Source organism: Ipomoea triloba, chromosome 9 (assembly GCF_003576645.1).
Source record: "Ipomoea triloba cultivar NCNSP0323 chromosome 9, ASM357664v1".
Classification (NCBI taxonomy): domain Eukaryota; kingdom Viridiplantae; phylum Streptophyta; class Magnoliopsida; order Solanales; family Convolvulaceae; genus Ipomoea; species Ipomoea triloba.
The window spans coordinates 10090994-10108061 of record NC_044924.1 but is presented as its reverse complement, the minus strand read 5'-3'; the positions used below and the strand labels follow the sequence as shown (position 1 = coordinate 10108061).

Sequence of the window (17068 nt, the reverse complement as noted above, 5' to 3'; positions counted from 1 at the left end):
ACATCCAACAAATACAACGACCAATGATTAACTGCGACTAAAGAAATAAACATACGGACGGATATCAACTAACATGGCTATAAGAGAAAAGGTCTATGTGTAGTATACCGCTTATGTTTGAGCATATCCCTTGACTACCAATTGTGTCTTCAACCTAGCCACTGAACCGTCGGGTTTGTTTTTACCCAATAGCATATTTACCACTTGGGAGAGAAACCAATTCCCAAGTCTGATTGTCCTCATGAACAACCATTTCCTTTTCCATAGCAGTCATCCATCCATCATGAGACAAAGCCTAATGCAAGGAATATAATCTAATTGGGCTACAGAAGCATGAGAAACACTGACAAATGATTATAGGAAACAAACGAAGAGATATGATGATGAAAACAACTACGACGTTTACCTTTCCTTAGGGAAATTGGACGATCCAAATCATTTGACAAAGATTCTGGTAAATGAAGAGTATCCACCTGTGTAACTAACAATGCAGCCATTTCCCTTGGCCACCTAGAATAGATTTGTGTAATTAGTGGTGTAACTCTAGAAATATACCCCGTAGTAGACATAGGAATAGTAATTGTGTATGCTAGGAAATCATCTTCTAACATTGGAGTAGAGACAATTTCAGAAGCATTTCTTGAAAACAAGGTATCTTAAAAAAAGTAACATCAGTTGAAACAAAATACCAACCTAAGTTTGGAGAATAACACCTATAGCTTTTTTAAGTGTACGAATACCCTATGAACACACATTTAAGAGATTTAGGATCAAGTTTTCCTTGTTAGTTACAAAGATCTTGTACATAACAAGTGCACCCAAAGATTTTTGGAAGAAGGGAAAACATAGATTTTGACAAATATACAATTGAATAAGGAACTTGACCATTAAAAACAAACAAAGGCATTCTGTTAATCATAAAGCTAGCAAGCAGTATGAATAACATCAACCTAGAACAACGTAGATACCTTCATTTGAAACAAGAAAGCATGAGCAACTTTTGACAAATGGCGATTCTTGCGCTCAACCACACAATTTTATTGGGGGCTGTAAGCACAAGAAGACTTATGAATAATGCAATTTTGACCTATATATGTAGAGAAAGATTGAGAGAAATACTTTTATGCATTATCACTTTCTCAAACACTGAATAATTTTATTAAACTGAGTTCAAATTTCTGTAACAAGTTACAAAAGATATCAAATAGCTCAACTCTAAACTTCATGAGATATAACCAAGTACATCCAAAGAAATCATCAACAAAGGTTATATATAAAGTATCTAAAATCCACTTGTTGACATCACTCGAACAAAGCATTGGCTTTGTTATTAACATGAGGAAAATAAGAAACACTATGATGTTTGCAAAACTCACATGACTCACATTGCAGGACAGATAAAGACTATAGATTAGGGCATAACTTCTTCAAAGTTGACAAAAATCGGTGACCATATCAATAATGTAACTGGAAAGGAGAAATATTACCTATTAAATCAGTAGGGGTGACCTCAATAGGAGACAATTTTTCCAACACATACAAACCACCAACCTCCTTCCCTTTAGCAATAATCTTATTCATCAAAAGACCCTGAAGGCTGAAACAAACAAAGAAAGTTAGGGGTGATGAACGCGTTGCAATGACACTACCCTTACGCAAAACATACGCAATAAACCCATGTGTTAACGTAACTGTAGTACCGGGATTAGATGATAAGTATGTGGTAAAGACACTTAGGTTACCTATCATATGCTCATTAGCCCCTAAGTCAATGACCCACTGTTGAGATGAGAAAGAAACACATGTAACATGATTACCTGTTTGGATAAATCTTGCTGAGGAAAACGCTTGGTTCGATGGAGATTGTTAGGAAGAATATGTTTTCATCTAATTAAACATGTTAAGTTCTTCATCTGTCATAACCATAGTATGGACGTAGAAGTATCATTAGCAATCACTTGTTGTCTAGGTGGCTTAGCACATTGGTTTCATAAGTGACCCGTCTCGCCACAATTAAAGCATACCCTTGGTCCTTCGCGTCTTCCACAGCCTCTTCTAAAACGTCCTCAATAACAACAACTATCTGCACTTCAATAGCCATAACTTTCATTACCACCACTTCCTTGTAACATAAGAACATTTGCTTCAATGCTACTATTCTATGACATAAACACACATCGCTTAGACATTTCGTTAGTATCCCTTGATGCATTGTGTATCTTAAAGAAATCCTGATCCAACGAATTTAATTCCTTATTCCCCAACACCTGAGATCTTAGAATGTCATACTCTTTGTCCAAAGCAGAGATCCAGCTAAAAGTAAGTAATTTATCACATTGCTCTTTCATTTTATTAACATTAGTCGTAATTGGCATAGCCACACACAAAGCTTCACTTGTAATCTTGAAGTCATAATAATAATCTCTAAGGGTTTGTCTTTACTGACTAGAACGATAAACTTCTTAAGATAACTTATATAATTTTCTCAAATTACTCATTTAACCGTGTATTAACCAATTCTCATATATCTTTCACATCGCAATGTTGCATGGATAATATTATTTTCTTGTCAATAAAATTAATTATTCTGCAAGTTTGGAAGCCTACACACTTGTTGCCAGCCAACTAGTTCACATGTTAGCCGGCAAATTATGTTGTGGAAAGGTGGACCTGGGTCTAAAACTACGTCGTTTTTGTCTTTTTTTTTTTTTAATTAGTAAACATATTGTTGAATATAGAGTTGTCCAAAAATGTGTGAATGTAGAGGTTTCAAAGTGTGAATGTAGAGTATAGAAAGCGTGAATGTAGATTTATGATTGTGTGAATGTAGAGTTGCCCAGAAATGTGTGAATGTGGAGGTTTCAAATTGTGAATATGGAGTATAGAAATCGTGAATGTAGAGTTATGTATGTGTGAATCTGTAATAGAGTTAAGAAGTTCTAGCAACTTGTAGCCCTGTAATGTGTGAATGTGGAGTTCTCAAGTTGTGAATGTGGAGTATAGGACCTGTGAATATAAAGTTTTGAATGTGTGAATGCATAACAGTGGTAATATAGTTACTAAACATATAATCCTGTAATGTGTGAATGTGGAATTTACAAATTGTGAATGTAGAGTATAGTGTATGTGAATATAGAGTATAGCATATGTGGATGTAGACTCAGGTCCACCTTGCAAGATGGACCTGAGTCCACGGCATAACAACCCATATTAGCCTTATGATACACCCGCTTAATTCTGCATTGCCAATCCCTCTCCATCAACTTCCTAATAGCACAAATGTAATTGGTAATAGAGATCCATGTAATTCCCTCCCCCATGACATGTCAACCACAACCAAGAAATAAAATAAAATACAACATCATAGGTGAAATTATAAAAAAAGTTAAGAAACCAACGATTTGAGAAACTATATGAGAATAATCGTTGATCACATGATTTTTTATCATTATCTGTAAGTTATGATATATTTATTGTTACTATTTCTTTGTTATTATTTTATATACTATGTTATTAGTTCTAGTGGCTGTAGCTTAGTCAGGTTGGCTTAGTCTATAGAATAGGAGAGTCTATAGCAGGTTATGGTATATAGACTCTCTCTCTCTTGTAACCTAATTGAATTCGAATCCTTACACTAATCTTATCGTCACCCCTAAACTGTTAAAGGTATTATTTTGGTAAATAGAGGAATATATTAATCCCAGTACAAACATACTAAAGAGAAGTTAAAACTACATTTGTTATTATTTTTCAATAAAATTAAGATGTGTGACCCAATTTTACTAATTGAAGGTACACTTAACCATGCTTTATGTGTGGACAAATCTAAACAATTGATCTAATAGATCTAATGGTTAAAAATAAATAAAATTTTATAATATTTAAAAGATGACACAGCTCATTTTAAAATTTTATAATATTTATGAAAATAATCTGTTCATTTTTATTCATCATATCTTGTAAATTAATGATTTGAATTTGTCTGATTATAATTTCATATTTTGATGGTAAAGTAGTTTGAATGTGAATTTCGTTACTCTTATTTTTATTTTTATTCATTAAAACGTAGGCAAAAACCCCAAACCCGTCAGCGATGCCGTAAATTTCCCAGATTTGTCTCGCAGCTTTCCTTAGTGGAGACGCAGTTACGCGGAAATCTATCTCGCTAAGCGACCTCCGATTCTTTCCTCTCTCTCAGAACTTTGATCGAGCACATCGTAACCAAGATCCATCGCGCTTCTCCTCTTCCAATTCCGATCGATCAACGATGGTTCCACCGCCGGCCCACCCTCCCAGTATGCAATACACTCAGCAATTCCTGAGCAGCGTTCTCTCCCAGCGAGGCCCGGCGGCTCTTCCCTACTCCGAGGAGCTCAAGTGGATGATCCGCCAACACATCCTCGCCCTAATCGAAGCCTACCCTTCTCTCCAGCCCAAGACCGGCACCTTCACCCACAACGATGGCCGTACTGTCAATCTCCTCCAGGTCGACGGCACCGTCCCTATGCTGTTCCAGGGTGTGACCTATAATATCCCCGTTATCATCTGGCTCATGGAGTCCTACCCTCAACACCCGCCTCTGGTCTTCGTGAATCCTACTCGCGACATGATCATCAAGCGGGCTCACCCTTTCGTCAACCCTTCCGGCGTCGTTGCCATCCCGTATCTTCAGAATTGGCTGTACCCTAGTTCTAATCTTGTTGAATTAGGTCGCAATTTGTGCCATTATTTTAGCCGCGACCCCCCTCTGTATTCCCAGCGGAGACCCAATCCAAACCCTAGCCCTAGCCCTAGCCCTAACCCCACCCCCAGTCCTTCTACTAGTGCGAATTTTGCGTCGATTGGATCTCATTTGACAAGCCCTGCCCCCGCGGTCCGGCCTGCCATACCTCCCCGTGTATTTCCGCAGTCTCCATATGGAAGTGGCGGGGGTACAGGGAGGGTAATGGATGAGCCGTCTGAAGTTTTTAAGCGGAATGCCATTAATAAGCTAGTGGAGAACTTGCATAGTGATATAGCAGGGTTGAGGAAGGCCAGGGAGGCAGAAATGGAAGGCCTGTTTAATGCCCAAGCTGCATTGAGGCAGCGAGAGGAGCAGTTGAACAAGGGTTTGAAGGAAATGCAGGATGAGAAAGAGGGATTGGAGCAGCAGTTGCAGATGGTTTTGATGAACACCGATTTACTGGAGGGGTGGCTGAAGGACAATGAAGCTAAATTGAACAAGTTAGGGGTTGTGGATGTTAATGAGGCTTTCGAGCCTTTTGATGTTCTTTCTAAACAGATGCTCGATTGTTCTGCCTCGGATTTGGCTATAGAGGACGCCATTTATTCATTGGACAAGGCCGCACAGGATGGTGCAATACCATTTGACCAGTACTTGAGGAATGTGAGGCTGTTGTCTCGCGAACAGTTCTTTCATCGTGCTACAGCCTCAAAAGTTAGAGCTGCTCAGATGCAGGCCCATGTTTCTAATATGGCTTCCAAGGCTTCACAATATGCTTTATGATAGGCAAGCCATTTTAATGATATGAACCTTAATATAAGGCCAATCTCATATATTTCAAGGTTGGTTAGCTGTGAATAAAATTTTAATGCTTGATCGCTCTATAAATTTTGAAACTTTTCGCAATAGTGAAATTATTTGTATTAGTAGTAAAAAATTGAGTATTTTTCCCCATAAGCTATTGATATTCATGCCTTTTTATTGTTTTGTTGAAGTCAGTGTTTACAAATTGTTGTGGATGAATCATTATGAGTTGTTCATGAAATTGAGAATTTGTCTGAAGTTAGAAAATTGGCCTATTAGATGTCCAATTGAAGCTTAACTTGCCATGCCATTCTCATTATTGTTATTTCTTGTCATTAATACCTTAGTGGATTTGCTTATGCATTTTATGTCTATTTGATGGTCACATGTAGATCCAACACAATTTAGCTTGTTATTTGGGATTATATGTTTAGCTTATTATTTGGGATTATATGTTTCAACATCACAACTTGGCAACTTGCAATAATGATGATATATGTGATATTGGTTTTCTCGCTTCTCATATACAACTGCATATGCATTTTGCTGCTGGCATCTCAGATGCATTAAACAAGATGCTACTTCCTATTTTTGGAAGTGAACTTCTGATATTATGCTTATTCTTTATTGGCCTTCTGGGATTCTATATTTATTCTTTTATTGGGTTTGAATAGTTATATTATAGATTATTCCTTTTGTTCCACAAATTTGGGATGCTTGACCAATGGCGGCATAATGAGAAAAGCTGGAAGTGTTTATGTTTTAGAATTTTGGGATGCTTGAGTGCTTGACCAATGGTCATAATGAGATAAGCTAGAAGTGTTTATGTTTTAGTTAGTGTGCTATGCGAATGTTGTGTTTTATGTTGTATTTTTGACAGAGGTGTCTTATCTGCTAAAAGAAACTGCTATGTTATATTTTTGACAGGGGTGTCTTATCTGCTAAAAGAAACAAATTCTGGTCATTTGCATCACCCATTGGTTTATTTGTCATGGATTTGAAATCATTAAGCTTGGGATGATGGGTGGTTTATTTGTTATGGATATTGAAATCAATAAGTTTATGATGATGGGTTTTGAGTTAGGATGCATTCAAAGTGTACTTGCAGCCACATATAGATGAATTTGGTTGTTGTATAAAATGGCCAAAAGAAAAAGGAGCAGAATAGGATACAGTATTGCCATTTTCCAATGAACCCATTTGTTACTAATCCTTTTGCCATAAGATCTCTCCTCATTCTGGTTTTTATAAATTGAAAGCTGATGCCTCTATTAACATCACCCACGGTGAAGGTGGAGGAGTTGGGGTGATTGGGGAGTTTCTTTGATGGTTTTTTCCACTCCTTCAACCTCTAGCTCTGTTCTTCGTGTAGAAGCTAGTGTCCTTCATTTTGCCTTAACAGGTCAGTTTCCTAGAATCAACTCCTGTGTGGGAATTTCACTGTTCTAAGTAAAGTTAGGCCATCAGCTTTGCAATTGAGAGAATTGCAATCCTATGTGTCAATTTATTTTTTTGTAGACGTATTGCAATTCTGCTGTCAGATTGCAATTAATAATATATATTAAAAATAATTTATTATGTAATTAAAATAATATTTTATTTTATCATTTGACTACAGTAAATTTTTATGTAGTACAATTTTTTTTTTCCGAATATTTGCGTATAAATTATTTTAGGGAAAAGTTTTAAATAAGCCCTAAACAGTAAACAATACCTGAAAAGTGAAAATGTAGTTGAAAGCTGAAAAGTAACTGAAAACTGAAAAGCTATAAGCTCGAAGCTAAAATATGAAGAGCTATTAAGCTAGCTATTATGTTTAAAAGTGTTTGGTAAAATTAACTTTTTGATAAGCTGATAAATGTAAAAAGACTAAAAAGGACATTTTCATACAATTTAAAAATTTTTAAATTTAAATAGGTTTGTTTATATATTAAAATATAAAAATAATGAAATCAATATGTTTAAATAAAATATAAAGTAAGAACATATATTTAAAAATATATAAAGTAAAAAAAATATTTATAATTCATAATAAGATTAGTTCATACAAAAATTAATGTTCAAACACAAATGTCAAACTGAAATTACTACCAAACATAATGAAAAGAAAATGTCAAAAAAGTTTTAATTGAGAGGGGTACAGGATGTCATTTATTTAAAATAATAAGGATAAAAATGAAAAAAAGTTAAAAATCTACTAGCTTATTTTTAATCCCAACTAGCGTTTCAAAATAAGATTTTATTTTAAGCTACTAGCTTATTTTGAGAACATTACCAAACAAAGCTTATAGCTTATTAGTAGCTTAAAATAAGCTATAAGCTCCTAAATAAGCTCTACCAAATAGAGCCTAAATTGGGATAAAGAAGCTCAAAAGCAAGCAAGTAAATGACTTGCAATAACATGTTAGTACTCTTAGTATACCCTCCACGTAGAATTTTGAAGCGAATGTGATTCACATACAAATCTTAGGTATTCTAACATTTCCATGCATATTTGTTATTTTGCCATTTTAACTATAATTAGTATGTAATATATATTTTATGTTAGCTTACTATAATATCATATTTAATTATTTTTATAATTATATGTTTTATTTTATTTCCTATTATGTCATGTATGTTAGCTTATAAAGTACTCCGTAATTGTTTTCTCAAGTTTAAGCTCTTTGTTAATTATTTTTAAATCATGTACTTATATATGTTATCATTGCCTTATTTAATTTTAAAGTTTATTGAAATACATGAAAATATGTTATAAGGGTATTAAAGTAAAAAAATTAGTATAACATAAAAGATAATATCTAAATAAACCAAACAGGTTTATGTTACCTACATCAATTTTAACCAAACACATGAATCTAACATTACATAAGGTAATCTAACATTCCTTAAACCAAACGACCCATTAGTATCTTGTCATATTGCCTTTATTATTCGCATCATTACAATTAGTTTGATATTACTTAAAAGGAAAAAGTACAAATAGTCATCGAACTATTTGGAAAACAATAATTAAATTACTGAACTTGAAAATACTCCAAAATAATTCATAAACTCGAAAAAAGTTACAATTAACATTTTTAGCAGGTTACTATCAAGCTACAATATGTACAATCTCTTGCTTAGACCTTAGTAAAGTGGACAATATTTTGGGTCACACTAAAAAGGAAAGTAAGACAGGTAAAATGTGGTGGATGGAGTAATATATTTATGCCCTTAAATGTCATTTTATATGTAATCAACTATAAGCTAACAACTAATTGCCAAACATATTTTACAATAAGCTAATACTATTAGTCTATTAGCTACCAACTAACAGCTATCTGCCAAACAACCCTTATGTTTGTAAAAATTCTCTAAGCATTTATTTTGTAATTAAAATATTTAGCCAGCCAACCCTTTTTATGTGCAATCTCTTGCTTAGACCTTATGTTTGTAAAAATTCTCTATTGATAAAAGATTGGGTTAGTGTGTTGTGTGTTGTTGTCGTACACGTGCGATGCACGGAATTGATTTGCTATAATATTTTAATAATATTTAGATCGGTAATATTTATAGAAATTATTATAGCATCAAATATTATATAGTGCAATTGAAAAGATGTTTGAATTGATTATGTTTTGTGATGTTATCCTCGCATGAATTTAACCAAATAATTGTTGAATTAATAGCTAATGTGTATATGTAAGCAGTCGGTACTAAAATTTTTGGGGATTTTATATATCAGTGTTTATGATTTGTATAACTTGGGTAAATTTGCTTTTTGAAAAAAAAACATAATATCATTAGTTCGAATTACACATTATTGAAAACCTCTTTGTAGACGACATTGGTAGTATTGACATAATTTTGTCCATCCTCGTCTAGCATACCTTCAGGCCATCATGATGGGTGACTCGAAAAAAGTCATCATGTACAATTGACTGTGATTAAACACCGATTTGCCCAACATGAGTTAGTATTTGGGAACGATTGAGCATTATCGAGCAACCTATTAGGTTGGAGCAACGATGCTTGTGTATTATTCTGGTTAGGTACGCTATGAAGATAACAAATTTGCTTACAATTAACACTGTGATTAGCTGGACTAATGTACAATTGTAGTACGAATAGAAATTGCATTACCATATTTTACAATATTACGCAAACTTTAATTGTATATAATTGTTTTGGGCAGTAAGCTAAAATAGAGGATTTTGTTTTTGATTAATAGTATAGATTACGTTGCACGGAAGTATATGTACAATTATATTATGATTAGTAATTTTAATCTAAAATTATATTTCGAATAGGAAAGTATGAAAGAATATATTGTATTAAGAATTGTATTAACATATTTTAATGTACAATTGTAGTACAAATAGGAATTGTATTACCATATTTTTCAATATTACACAAACCTTAATTGTATATGACTGTTTTCAGGGGGAGTTAAAGTGTGAGATTTTGTTTTTATTAATAGTATAGATTACGTTGAAGGGAAGTATATGTACAGTTATATTATGATTAATAATTTTATTTTTATTAATAATATGGATTACGTTGAAGAAAAGTATATGTACAATTATAATACGATTAGTAATTTTAATCTAAAATCCTATTACGAATAGGAAAGTTGAAAAAAAATATATTGTATTAAGAATTGTATTAACATATTTTTGATGTACAATTGTAGTAAGAATATGATCATATTTTACAATATTACGCAAACTTGCTTTGGGCGGAAAGTTAAAATTGATGATTTTGTTTTTATAATTATATATATAGATATAGATATATATTATCGCTATTATTATTATAAAAAATCCCCTTGAATGGTACTCCGTATTAAAAAATGTCAAAAATCCTTGGGCGTTTGTGGTATATATAGTTTGACATTCCGTATTCAATACGATTTATACAAATTATAAGAGTTTGTTAACGGCTCTAATCACGACTCGTCACGACTCACGAGTCAAACGTGGATTCCTACGCAAGGCTGTGTGGGCATCACGCCGCACGGCGTTAGGTTTCGATTATTGCTTGCCATCTGACGTTTAGAGTTAGAGATAAATTAAAAATTATTAGTAATTGTCTAATGCGCCTCAAAAGCAAACACGCCGTCGTTTTAAGGACGCACTTAGTTTTAATTTACCATCAAACCCCCCATCCACGCTTTCTCCAACCATAAAAGTTGATGACATTTCACATTTCCTTGCCATTCAGCAGCAGCCGCAGTTGTCTATTTTCCCTTGTTTTGACTTTCTCTTTACATTTTTGCCCTTTCCCTTCCTCCAAGTTACTACTTTTTCTATTGTTTCATTCTAAACTCCAAACCCTCTCAAGGAAAATATCAAAACCATAGTCACAAATTTTTAGTATGCTAGATTGGGTTTGTTGTTATGAGAATTTGAGATCTGAACTTAGATTTAAATTTATATGTAACTGTTTTTTAAAGTCTAGACTTAAAAAGCATTTTTAAAAATCTATTTAATATGTAAGAATTCGATTACATGCTTTAAATAAATTGAATCTATTTAAAAGCTACATGTTATACATTTTATAAGGCTTACATAATTGTTATTATTGGAATTATATTTTGCAACATTATGCGCAAATTAGAATTATTAAATAATGAATTTGTATTTGATTTTTTAATATTTTAAATTTTAAATAGTTCTCTCCTAAAAGGTCTAATCTCTAATTGGTCTCCTACACTCTAAATTAACAGAGCATTTAAGAGGATATAAATTACAATAACTAAATGATTCAATAGATAAAATTAAATGTTGATATGCACAAGGTATCTGTCCAAAGTTTCGAATTATTCTATTAGGATCATTTGTGGAGAGGGTAGAAGAGTCAAAAGAAATAGGAATCCGCCTTATTGACGATAAAAACGATGTGTGTTTGGATTCTTTATTAAGTATAAAAACCCTACTGACTCCCAGAGTCTTCACGCTACTCACCAACCTCTCTCTCTTTCAACTCGCCTTCGATCTCTCTAGTATTCTACACAAAACAGCCGCCATGTCGTGCTACAGAGGAAAATACGCCGGTATTCCATATATCCTTGTTTTTTTCCTTCATGTTTTCATCTCGCGATGTTAGATGTTTAAAGCATATGAAATTTTAATTCTTCGTTATCTGGATCTGTTTGTTTCCATTTGAATCCGTGCAGATCTCTTTCTTTTTGAAAGATTTTCATTTTTGTTTTTGAGTATGATTTTGCTTATATGCTCGCTGATCTGAACTTATGTGATTAACTACTATGAAATTTGAGAAGCTTGTTTTATAGTACTGTTTTCGATCTAAGGTATCGGTAGTTTTGTTGACGTTACAGTATAGATAGATCTGATGTTATTGTACTTATTATTTGTTTGTTGAAAAATATTGTTTTGTTTTTGATTTTGGAAATACTATTATGGTAATATTTGATCTAAGTTGGGGTCCCCCCAAGTTGCAAATATTTGATCTCTAAATATGAACATTAATACAGCTTAAGGTGGATTAAGATCTAAATAATTTCATGGGAGTTTAATTTGTGCTTTGATTTGGACTATTGTTTTTAGAGTTGACTAAGTTAATGAAACTTGTGAGCATTGTGTAGTCTTTGTTTGTTGTTTGAAGCCTTTTATCCTCTATGTAGTTTTGTCTTTGTAATTTGTTTATGCTGTTATGTTGTTGAATCATTTGTGTGCATCTTTGAATATCTGCAGATGAGCTCATTGCCAATGCTGCTTATATTGGTACCCCTGGAAAGGGTATTCTTGCTGCTGATGAATCAACTGGCACAATTGGCAAGCGTTTTGCTAGCATCAATGTTGAGAATGTTGAGACAAACAGGAGGGCTCTCCGTGAGCTGCTTTTCACTACCCCTGGTGCACTCAAGTACCTCAGTGGAGTTATCTTGTTCGAGGAAACTCTTTACCAGAAGACTGCTTCTGGTGTGTGTTCTCATATTAATTGACATGGCATTGCTTATTGATTGCAACACAAGTTTTCTGTGGTTTTCCTTGTTTATTTATGTAAAAATGACGTACGCATTTGCTTATTTTAATTTGCAGGCAAGCCCTTTGTTGAAGTCATGAAGGAGGGTGGAGTGCTTCCCGGAATCAAGGTTGACAAGGGTGTTGTTGAGCTTCCTGGAACCAATGGTGAGACAACCACCCAGGGTCTTGATGGCCTGGCTGAGCGCTGCAAGAAGTACTACGAGGCTGGTGCTAGGTTTGCTAAATGGCGTGCTGTGCTCAAGATTGGAGCGACCGAGCCATCTCAGCTTGCCATCAATGAGAATGCCAATGGTCTTGCTCGTTATGCTATCATCTGCCAGCAGAATGGTCTTGTGCCCATCGTTGAGCCCGAGATTCTTGTTGACGGACCTCATGACATTAACAAATGTGCTGATGTAACCGAGCGTGTTCTTGCTGCTTGCTACAAGGCCCTCAACGACCACCATGTCCTCCTTGAGGGTACCTTGTTGAAGCCCAACATGGTCACTCCCGGTTCTGAGTGTGCCAAGGTTTCAGCAGAGGTGATTGCTGAGTACACCGTGCGCGCCCTACAGCGCACCATGCCTGCAGCTGTACCTGCTGTGGTGTTCTTGTCTGGTGGGCAGAGTGAGGAGGAGGCTACCGTCAACCTTAATGCAATGAACAAGCTGAAGACTAAGAAGCCATGGAACCTCTCTTTCTCCTTTGGACGTGCTCTTCAGGCTAGCACCCTCAAGATTTGGGGTGGAAAAGAGGAAAATGTCAAGGCAGCTCAGGCTAACTTCCTGGAAAGGTGCAAAGCCAACTCTGAGGCAACTCTTGGTACATATGCAGGATCTGCTAACATCAGTGCTGCTGCATCAGAGAGCCTTCATGTGAAGGACTACAAGTACTAAGCAAGGTTTTGTATTTTTGTTTCATTTTCTGGTTTTGAGTATGAGGAACTGCAGTATCTTTTGTGGAGACAATGTTTAACTATTGCAGGGAGCTATTTAGTTTTTATGTTTTATCTTCCAAAGCACTGTTCACACCGGTTGGTCGAATAATGTTTGCTAGTCAAATTGACTTTTGTGGATTAAGTGATTGGTATCATCAAGTTTTCTAAATACTTTTGCTTCTTAAATTTGTGTTTTTACTGCTGATTTCCGTGTTATGTTCTATCTAGTTTCCATTGTCAGTCTCAGCCCTCAGGTGTCTGCATATTCGTTTCTGTAAAATCATCGTATTGCTAATGTATAGCTTTATTTTTTATTTTTTGGAAACAATATATAGCTTTATTTGATGCCTTGAAAAGAAAAGAAAATTTATTAACTGCTGATGATGCAAAATTCCTAGGTACTCGATCGGCCCGTCTGGTACACCAGCGGCTTTGAACTCGATCACGTGGGTGGGTAAAATCACTTTTAATGGGTTGGTGTCTGGTCAAAAATCACTTTTTGTTGGTAGGTTTATTTTGATAACATTGTTGGTAGGTTGAGACGTGTGAATTGCGGTCGTTATACGGTGGACCGGTCATGGTTACAAAACGATGCCGTTTCAGTAAGTAGAAGAAATGGTTGTCGTAAGTTGTAACGGAGTTTCGTATTGTTTTAGTCAGTAGGAGAAATGGCTGTCGTAAGTTGTATCGAAGTTTCGTAATTGATACTACAGTTCATCTTAAAAGATATTGCATCACATTTGTTTTTATATTATTGAATGAAATTGTAGTTATATCAAAATGTAACTGTAATTGTATTGAAATGTAACTGCAGTGTGTATATAAATTGATATTGAATAACAGTTTCACTTTTCTTGGGTGTATATTGTCTATTGTAGTTATATCTTGTGTTGAAAGGAAACTGAATAACAATTTCACATATTTGAGTGTATAATGTCAATTATATTGAAGGAACTGTATTTGTGTTGAAAGGGAACTGCAATTTTGTTTAAAAGGAACTACAGCTGTGTTAAAAGGGAACTGCAGTTGCGCGAAATGGAGCAGTCGTTTGTTTTTCATTAATCAAAACAACGTCGTTTTGATTAAGGACCGCGGTCCACAGTAAAATTTGCGTGTGAATTGTATGAAATTTCTAGTGTATTTATGTTTGACTTTTGAATTAATTCCATTTTTAGTTTAGATTTAGAGGCGTTATTTTATTTTTAGTTATTTTTTTTAACATTCTCGTCATGACTATTTTTCATCACGTTAAACGTAATGGTAAGTTCTTTGATTTTTTTCTTTGTCAAATTGTTTTAAATTTTATGAAAATTTTCTAATGTAACTAAAACTTTCAACAACTTTCATTTTATAATTTTATTTAATCATTCTTTACAATAAATTAGCAAGATAAGATAGTGGTGAAGTGGTAGTGACTAGTGAGTGCTTCCTCTATTCAAGAGGTTAAGTGTTTAAATCATGCTCTATCTGAGCATGTGTATGTGTGTGTGTATATATATATCAGCCCGGGGCGTGGAGTCCGTGGAGGGCCTTTGGGGTTGGGATTCAACCTTTTGGGAGAAGATTAAGTGTTAAATCATGCTCTATGTGAGCATGTGTGTGTGTGTGTGTGTGTGTGTGTGTGTGTGTGTATATATATATATATATATATATATATATATATATATATATATATATATATATAGGGGCGCACTCTAATGAGAACGGGTGCCCAGGAGAGAAATAAGAACGATCTAGAGCCGTCCACGTGTCCAGATCAACGAATCAGATGTAATTTTTAAAAAAACAACGCGGTGGCATTTTTCATAAATAACTTGAACTTTGGTGCAAGTAACTGTGTTACAAGTACAAGTAGTCGATGCACATTTGCAAGTAAAAAGTGCAAGTAAAATCACTTACAAGTGCACCTTTCAAAAAAAAAAAAGTGCACCTATTTTCACTTACAAGTGCAAGTAATTTACTTTGTTAACATTCGTACACCTAGGTGTAACTAATTATACCGTTAGGTGCAACTAGTTATAACGTTAGGTGCACTTAGTATTGATGGTCAGTGTACATTTTACTTACATCTGTTATACATTTTACATGCACTTGTGCACCTATTTTCACTTACGAGTGCAAGTAATTTACCTTGTTAACATTCATGCACTAAATGCACGTAGTTATAACCTTAGGTGCAACTATATCTGGACACGTGGCGCATTGCGATTCGTTCTCAGTTCTCTCCTGGGCGCGCCGTTCACATTTGAAAGCAATTATATATATATATATATATATATATATATATATATATATATATATATATTAATTCAATATATTGGTGGTAAAAATAATTAAATTTAAATATATATATATAATAATATAGAGTTAATCAATATGTTGGTTCCTTAATTGTTTACAAATTGTCGATGTAGTCCCTAACGCCTAACGATTCTGTTTTCATGTGTTGTGACATGAGTTATCAAAATATTGTCCCAAATTATAAATAACAGGTTTTCGTTTTTAACTTGGAGGGTGTGGATGAGTGGAAGGGATTCATTCATCCTTAGCTTGTTCAAGGGTTCCATCATTGGCTTGAGGTATGGAGCAGTCTTAAATCTCCACGCCAACTGTCCTAGCCAATAGAGGTGCCTACAATCCGGCGAGGAGATTAGCCATATATATATATATATATATATATATATATGAAAACTTATAAAGATGAACATTTTTGTATTTCAAAAATATTTCTGCCCAATAAACTTATAAAAGCTCTATAAAATGTTTCTGTTAGGGTTATATACTCTGTGCAATGAAATGAGCACAAACAAAATCATTAATCCAAGAAGTTGGCTTAGGCCTTGGGTTTCACATAAATAATTAAATTTGTCTTAAATTCATCTTAATTAGGTTTGGGTTGAGTTGTGAAAAAAATGTACATTTTGGTGTTGAATCTTAAAGTTTAATTGACTCAATTTACCTTCTCGTGAGTTTATAGGTGTGTTCATGAAGTTTAGGAGATAGTCAAGCGAAGTCAGAACTCTTTGATTATATATATATATATATATATATATATATATATATATATATATATATATATATATATATATATAAAAGTAAATTGGTTCGACCCATCACTTTAAGGTCTTACTCCACTAACAGTGTAAGTGTTCGAATTCCATTGTGAACTTGCGCGTCATTGAGAGACATTGATCGATAAGAGCAGATGAAGATCCATAGTGTGTGAAATGTACAAGTGGGAATGGAAACTTGAGAATTGATAAGACGCTTCGCGATTTACCTCTTCTAGCGACTCTTAATAGGAGTTCTAAAAGGTTAGAATTAATCTAACACTTAATTTAATAAAAAAAAAAGAAAAAGAAAAAGAAAAGGAAAATAGGACAAAGGAAAGGGTAGTGGGATCCAAGGTTGAACATCTACACTAAAGTCCAAAAGGGTACTTGTCACTCTGATTTTTCTCTCTCTAATTGTAGCAATCTAGTAGACCCGTAGCATTTTCCTGTCTTTTGCTCTTTCTTTTTCACCTAGAGAAAGTCCACCATTAAGATTACCTTATACTTGTAACTACCTAGCAAATATGGCGAAATCTAAATGTTGATGATTTTTTATTTTTTTTTTACTTTTGGATTTTTA

The 17068-nt window shown here is 34.1% G+C and overlaps 2 protein-coding genes across 2 annotated transcripts; both read left to right on the top strand.

Moving 5' to 3' along the window:
- Window positions 1–4075: 4075 nt before the first annotated feature.
- Window positions 4076–5717, top strand: LOC116030128 (protein ELC-like). The gene has a single exon (XM_031272282.1). The coding sequence runs from the start codon at window positions 4268–4270 to the stop codon at window positions 5504–5506; it is 1239 nt and encodes a 412-aa protein (XP_031128142.1). The 5' UTR covers window positions 4076–4267; the 3' UTR covers window positions 5507–5717.
- A 5702-nt stretch (window positions 5718–11419) lies between these two features.
- LOC116030136 (fructose-bisphosphate aldolase 6, cytosolic-like) lies at window positions 11420–13621 on the top strand. The gene is made up of 3 exons (XM_031272297.1): window positions 11420–11564; window positions 12226–12453; window positions 12574–13621. The coding sequence occupies exons 1-3, from the start codon at window positions 11537–11539 to the stop codon at window positions 13392–13394; spliced, it is 1077 nt and encodes a 358-aa protein (XP_031128157.1). The 5' UTR covers window positions 11420–11536; the 3' UTR covers window positions 13395–13621.
- The last annotated feature ends 3447 nt before the right edge of the window (window positions 13622–17068 follow it).